The 7,547-nt window shown below is 33.0% G+C and overlaps 1 protein-coding gene across 3 annotated transcripts; it reads left to right on the top strand.

Moving 5' to 3' along the window:
* The first annotated feature begins 1,158 nt into the window (after window positions 1–1,158).
* On the top strand, window positions 1,159–6,194 carry LOC145050101 (U4/U6 small nuclear ribonucleoprotein Prp31 homolog). 3 transcript variants are annotated; one of them, XM_078998498.1, is made up of 10 exons: window positions 1,159–1,547; window positions 1,907–1,978; window positions 3,199–3,268; window positions 3,650–3,715; window positions 3,840–3,977; window positions 4,086–4,984; window positions 5,231–5,301; window positions 5,412–5,514; window positions 5,604–5,679; window positions 5,755–6,194. In XM_078998498.1, the coding sequence occupies exons 3-10, from the start codon at window positions 3,266–3,268 to the stop codon at window positions 5,860–5,862; spliced, it is 1,464 nt and encodes a 487-aa protein (XP_078854624.1). In that variant the 5' UTR covers window positions 1,159–1,547; window positions 1,907–1,978; window positions 3,199–3,265; the 3' UTR covers window positions 5,863–6,194. The 3 variants fall into 3 exon arrangements, with proteins under 3 accessions (XP_078854624.1, XP_078854584.1, XP_078854550.1); XM_078998458.1 differs by lacking the exon at window positions 1,907–1,978 and having other exon boundaries at window positions 1,160–1,547; window positions 5,755–5,897; window positions 6,050–6,194; XM_078998424.1 differs by lacking the exon at window positions 1,907–1,978 and having other exon boundaries at window positions 1,161–1,547.
* The last annotated feature ends 1,353 nt before the right edge of the window (window positions 6,195–7,547 follow it).

Below are 7,547 nucleotides of genomic sequence, written 5' to 3' on the forward strand. Positions count from 1 at the left end.
AAAAAAAAAAAAATTAAACTTAGTGTCAAAATCGAAAAAAGTGAAAACTTAGTGTTTTTTGTGGAAAAATTTCAATTTTGACACGTTAGCATGTCATGTCAGCATGCCACGTCATCATGTAACCTGGTTGACCGGTCAAGTGGTCAGAATTGTAACAAATTGGAAAACACAATGTCAAATTTGAGAAAAAAAAACACAGTGTCAAATTAGAATTTTGATATAAACTAAGTGTCATTTATGCTATTTACCCATACAAGAACATCGAAATACATGACAACTCAAGATATGTAGTTGAGTCAAATTAAATAATATACCACCTATGTCCAATTCCAAATATGTACCTAAGCCTAAATAATTTGCAAGTAATTATATTGTGAACTGAGGTAAACCTGAATTGTAAAATGGAAGCTAATCGTATACATAATGCAGTGGCGGACCTATGTAGGGCCTTTGGGGTCCCGGGCCACTGCTCAATTTCCGGCACACAGTGTATTTTTTTTTATTTTTTTTTTTTGGTTTTTTCTATTAGGTGTACCCGCTTGAAGTACGAGGGACACGCCTACTAAAACAGTCTGCGTCCGCCACCGACATAATGTAAATCAAATCGCAATAAATAAAGAAAATAAGTCAAAGTGTGAACATGTATGATGTTTTAGCATGAGGTTTGTCTAATTTATGAAATATCCGTAAATGGAAAATTAAAAAAGTAGACAAGAACAAAATAAAATTTTCCACACGTCTAAGTAATTAGTCGCACGTGAATGTCGTGTGTGTTTAATGGGTACAATAGCTCCAAGAAAAAGATTCAATCATTATAGAATAAAATAGAAAATTAAAATTCGTTTACTTTAAAAACAACATACTGTAAAACAATCCATACAAAGATGCAATTATTTTGATAAATGCCAGACATTTATTTATGCATGTAATTTATCTTTATAAGTTATTTAACAGTAAACACGGACATTCCTATCCTCATGTAATTGGCCGATAAACCATGATGTGTTTCTTTGTACAGTCCACTTAAAAATGGGCTTCACCTTTTTTATATAGCAAGTCAGATCAGATTCTTCTTCATAAATAATCGATCTTGCAATTGGCATGGAAATATGGGTTTATTTCATATAATAATAACATATCTTTTAAATATTTTGTTTCATACACTCATGCACATATTTTATTTTATGCATCAGAGGTCATAAACCTGAAAAAGGAGTTTCAATTCATTCTGGTTGTTTTTCAGATTGGTTACAACTTTCAACTTTTAATCATAAAACTATATATGGGCCGCGCCCAATTTTATTGCGGCCCATAGATAGAATATTTATGAAAAAGGAAGCAACAGACCAGTGTTGAACGGCGGCGATGGTGATCGGAGTTTGAGTTAGAATTGCCGGTTGTTGAATCAAAGCGAGGGATGAATCAGGTGGTTTCCGGATAGATACAGAGACCTTGTGATGGAGCCGTTGATACTGTGGGAGCTGAAACAAATCTCTCGTCCCGGTTTCTTCAAAATATTCACTATGTTAAGCGATTCCATATTCTAGGTACGATTTAATTGATTCTTTTACTCTGATTCCTCACCCAATCAAATTTAGTGTAATATATGTAAGCATTTGAGTCAACTTTTTGTATTAAAAGGGTTTATTAATGTGATATTTATCCGTATTAAAAGTGGTTATGTTTATACTATAAATTGGATTGAAGATACATTTATTTGATGAGAGTCTTAGGATGACCTATCAATGTGTTGCATTCTAGGTTTCACTTTTCAGGAGCGCATTGGAGTTTAATCTTTCAGTACTAGTAGATTTTCAAGATGAAAAGTAATCAATGAAATTACATTAAGAAGCTGTTAATACTTGGTCAAGCATCCAACTCAATGAAATTTATTTGCTTGTAGCAGTGGTTGAGGACTCATTGTACACTAATGTTCCATTAATATGGACAGAGATTGGTCAACATAATCCCATGTCAGGTTGGGAGAAGAAGAACACATACAAGTTTTGTCATTCTATTCTACATGAACATGTAAAACTTAATGTGAATTTCAAAGATAATTGATAAAGCAAATTATCCTGTACTTACGTATGAATGGTAGCTTCATATTTTATTGTGAATGTAACTGAAATATTAAGCATCTGCTTCAGTAACCTATCATAGATAAGGGTAATATGGGAAAATCAGCAAATACAAAGCATCTTATTAGTAGAGGGGTATTTTGCTTTACATAGTTTGTTATGACAAAATATTAGGTAGTGGGAAGGATAGTGGATTATCTCTTTTGTGAAATCTGGTAGTGATACCTTCTAGATTCTTGAAATTCTAGTAAAGCATTAGGGTTCTTGTTCATTTTGGGTTTTATTTGGAGTATTAATCACTTAGAGAAGCTTTTGTTTATTTGTTCTATTTTTCTGTTTTCTTTTATAAGTCGGTTCATAGCAATTAGACTCTAACTAGTTACATCGGAGAAAAAAAATGCATAATAGCCTTCTTCATTGCCATATCTTGATCAGACAGAACTAATTATCTATTGTTGCTTTTTATTTTTTGCAAATGCATTAATGAAAGTTCAACAACCAATTATATGACTATGTATGTTCTCTACTTAGCAAAGCGGCTCCAAAAATGATAAATTTTTGTGATTGTCTATTCTGGTAAAAGGAACAAACATCATGTGACACCTAATACATTTTATACTTTGATGATATTATACATTTTGACAAATTACAAGATAAACAAATAGAATAACCAAACATTTATAAATATAACATTGCACATAAAATTTAATACTTGTTTGTACGAAAAGTAGTATATACAGAACTAACATCACCAAACTCCTTGCGACAAAACTTGCCCAAAACAAAGCATTTAAGTAAGGTTTCTCAACTCCATAGTCAAATGAAAAGTTTAGAACATGATCATTTGTCAACTAATGCAATAATACCATTTCTTTTTCTATAATCCAAATCTGTTTCAACAGCATAGTGATTTTACATTGCTATGATTGCTTCCACTGAAGAATAGAGTCATTTTGTTTGGCATTATATCATCATGAATGTTTGGTATCCAATATACCTAGTATCAATTGCTACAAACTTTTGAATTACTAGTATGACCCATACAATAATATTAGTAAGTAATTCACTTTTTTATGCATTTAACTCTCTTAACAGTTGGTGTGGATTCTTATTGCAGATTGAGTGACGAAGAACTTCAAGCAGCTTTTATTTCTGATATCTGAGCTGCAGGTCTTCACAAAATCATGGTATGTATTCCTTGAAACACTCTTATGGATTTTTCATGCCTTTATGTATACAAGTACTTGTGTGTTTCTTGGTTTAATGTACATTCAATTCAATGAGCAAAGATGTGTACTTCCACATATGGTTACAGTTTGAATCAAAATTGCGTATGCACAAAGTTTGTTTTCAATGCCTGTTTAATATGTTATCCATAGTAGTTTGGTAACCAAATAGATTGGAAACATAACAGGAAAATTCTTACATATCCTATGTTTTCTATAATAAAAAGAAAACTAAATGATAAACTATTTATATAATGAGTTTTATTGATCAAGTCTGTTTCTTGTAATAACCAAAATCTTTAGCTGTTTATAACAGAAATTTACTCATATTTTTTTTTCCAGGCAAACCTTGAAGATTCTTTTCTGGCAGATCTTGAGGATCTATCTGACAATGATAATGAGAACCTGGTGAGTATAGTAAAACTCTTAATGTCATGTCATGTCATTGAAATTGGATTTCATATTCTTGAATCTTGATTCTTGAACTTAGTTAAAAGTCTTGTTTATTTATAATTCATTTTGTATTGAATAGGATGAAGATAACGGGGATGCAGAAAACATGGAAGAAGATGTGAATGGAGACTTAGCTGATATAGAAGCCCTCAACTATGATGACTTAGACAGTGTCTCAAAGTTACAAAAAACACAACGTTATACAGATATCATGAAAGTAAGTACATGTACATGTATAATTCATTTCAAGAATCAAGAAAATTCATACATACATACATACACACCCTTTTTTCATGCTTACATATTAGTATTACACTGACTGCAGAAAGTCGAAGATGCCCTTGAAAAGGGGTCAGATATGTCGATCCAAAACCAAGCCATGGTTCTAGAAGACGATCCAGAATACCAACTAATAGTCGAATGCAACACATTATCAGTCGACATAGAAAACGAAATTGTCATAATCCACAATTTTATACGCGATAAATACCGATTAAAATTTCCCGAACTCGAATCTCTGGTTCATCACCCGATTGATTACGCGCGTGTGGTCAAGAAAATAGGAAATGAAGTTGACCTAACCCTAGTTGACTTAGAAGGTCTTCTCCCCTCAGCCATCATCATGGTTGTTTCAGTCACAGCCTCAACCACAAGCGGAAAGCCACTTCCCGAAAATACCCTCCAAAAAACCATCGAAGCATGCGATCGTGCCCTTACTTTAGACGCTTCAAAAAAGAAAGTTCTGGATTTTGTTGAGAGTAGAATGGGCTACATTGCACCGAATCTTTCCGCCATTGTTGGAAGTGCAGTTGCTGCAAAACTTATGGGGACAGCTGGCGGGCTGACATCACTCGCAAAGATGCCAGCTTGTAATGTGCAGCTTTTAGGTGCTAAAAAGAAGAATCTTGCAGGGTTTTCTACTGCTACATCTCAGTTTAGAGTTGGGTATATTGAGCAAACGGAGGTTTTTCAGACTACACCTCCTGGTTTAAAGATGCGGGCTTGTAGACTTTTGGCTGCAAAGTCAACTCTAGCTGCACGTGTTGACTCCATCAGGGGGGACCCGTCTGGGAAACAAGGGAGAATGTATCGGGAAGAGATTAGGAAGAAGATTGAAAAGTGGCAGGAACCACCGCCAGCTAAGCAACCTAAGCCACTTCCTGTACCCGATTCTGAACCCAAAAAGAAAAGAGGTGGGAGGCGATTGAGGAAAATGAAGGAGAGGTATGTATATGTAATTTTATTTATACTCCTATATTTAAATAGCATATGTAGCATATTGTTAAAACTCTTACCTTGTGTTTGCATATAATATGAAAATGATCATTCAATTACCTTTGCTTATTCCATTCCATCCAAACCAACTTACCCATGTTATATAGTGAAAACCACAAGATAGAAGACCTAGTTTTTCTCCAGCCTTTCTTTATTATTATTATTTACTTATGTTTTTTTTATTTATTTTACCAGATATGCTATTACAGACATGCGGAAACTGGCAAACAGAATGCAATTTGGAGTGCCTGAAGAGAGCTCATTAGGTAAAAATATTTTATTCACTCTCACCCTATATTTAACATATACATTCTATTTTTTTAATTATATAATCCTTTTGAAAGTTGGATGGTATTTTGTTTCATAATATTAACAGGTGATGGACTAGGAGAAGGATACGGTATGCTTGGTCAAGCTGGAAACGGGAAGCTGCGTGTATCAGTTGGTCAAAGCAAACTCGCTGCTAAAGTTGCCAAAAAGTAGGCTTTTTAAATCTTTTCATTTTCATTTTTTTATTTTTCTTGAAAATCCGAAAAATGTAACCTCTTATGGATATGTTTTCTATCAGGGGCAAAGATAAACAATATAGTAGTGGTGGGGCTACCTCTGGATTGACTTCAAGTTTGGCTTTCACACCTGTTCAGGTTTGGTTTCGTTTATTTCCCTTTTTACCCTAAATCATCTACAGCTTATAATTGTATATATATTTTTATTTTCAGGGGATTGATCTTATAGATCCACAGGCAGATGCTAATAGACTTGGGAGTGGATCTCAGAGCACGTATTTTTCAGAGACAGGAACTTTTTCAAAGATCAAGAGGATATGAGAGCTTCCAGGCATCATGTAATGTCGTTTTGAATCGTAAGTATTTGACTCAAACCTTTTTAACGTATGTATTATTAATGTGAAAAATGGTTATGTTTATCCATCCTATATTATAAATTGGATTGAAGATACATTTATAATTTATTTGATGAGAGTGTTAGGGTGGGTGACCTATAAATGTGTTGCAGGAGTGGATTGGGGTTGTTGGATCTTTGAGTAATAGTATATTACTTACTTGTCTGGTGTCCAATGTATCAAACGCACCTAATGGTGTTGGAACATCTTCCCTGTTGTATGTGGGGTATGATAATGTAATATTACTATTTTTTGTCCCTTGGTTTTCTATAATCAAAATCTCTTTCAACAACACAGTGATTTTACATTGTTATGATTGCTTCCAATGATGAATAGTCATTTTGTTTGGCATTATACCACGTACTCATTGCTACAGCAAGATTTTGAATTAGTAAATATGACCTGTACAATAATATTAGTAACTTATTCATGTATAATGAGCTCATTGAAGACAAACAAAAAGACTACATATCTATCATTAGAAGCATCCATAGCAATATACAATCACTATGCTGCTGAAGGAGACTTTGATGTTAGAGAAGCAATGATGAAGTTAAAGAATGGTATTGTTATGCAACAGGGTAGGCATACGAAACACCAGTGAACATGACACATTACACACCCAAAAGAGTATATGAATTTGTTGCAACGCCTGCATTAGATTTAAAACATTTCAAAGTATATGAATTTGATGAACAAATTCATAAGTTGATTCTAAAGATAATATGAACTTGTCAGGTAGTAAAAGACGATTAGAATTTCTACAACAATCATTCATTTATTAAATGTCTAACCAAAATGTTGACATAACCAAGTCTCATCTGGTTGATGATTTCAAGAGGAACTTAAACTGTTTATTGGAGGCAGTGATGCACAAATGTTAGTTGACAAAATGAATAGCAGAAAAAATCATGCCCCAAACTTTTCATTTGATTATAGAGTTGAGAATCGTTGGTTAAATGCTTTATTTTAGGTTCATGAAACATCCACGCTATAACTATATGGAGTTTGGTGATGTTTCTTTCGATCCTACTTTTCACACAAACAAGAATCAATTTTTATATATAATGCTTTATTTATAAATGTGTTGCTTTTGTATAGGTTTTTCTTGTAATTAGTCTAGGTATATAATATCATTAAATTTTAAAATGTATTAGATGTCAGTATGTCACATTATGTTTCTTCCTTTTAGCGGAATAGACAATCGCAAAAAAATTTGTCACTTTTTGATGCCGGATTTGCTAAATAAATAAGATATGAAGTAAAGAGCATTTGTCAAACGACTAATATTAGTTCCATCTAATCAAAATCCAGTGTTTAAGAAAGCTAGTACACATGTTTTTCCTTGGTCATACCATAAGTTGTGCATGTGCCATGTGATATATTATATCCAAATTGCCTGTCAATGTTAGAATTTTATAGTTTCAGTTGAATTCACAGTAGAATGTGAAATTATCATTCTTGCGTGAAAAAGAATGATAATTTATCCAAATTAGTCTTCTAAAAATGGTGTCGATTACACTTTTGTTTTACTTTGTGAAGCGTATAGATTTCTTTTAACTATTCAAAGTAAAATACACTTTGATTTTGCTGGTTTGGAAGTTCAAAAAT

Source organism: Lactuca serriola, chromosome 1, assembly GCF_051521515.1.
Source record: "Lactuca serriola cultivar US96UC23 chromosome 1, Lser_US96UC23_V15, whole genome shotgun sequence".
Taxonomy (NCBI): domain Eukaryota; kingdom Viridiplantae; phylum Streptophyta; class Magnoliopsida; order Asterales; family Asteraceae; genus Lactuca; species Lactuca serriola.

Coding starts and splice junctions, on each gene's coding strand:
- LOC145050101 (XM_078998498.1), top strand. Junction 4,985..5,230: donor TTGAGGAAAATGAAGGAGAG/GTATGTATATGT, acceptor TTATTTTACCAG/ATATGCTATTACAGACATGC. Junction 5,302..5,411: donor GCCTGAAGAGAGCTCATTAG/GTAAAAATATTT, acceptor TAATATTAACAG/GTGATGGACTAGGAGAAGGA.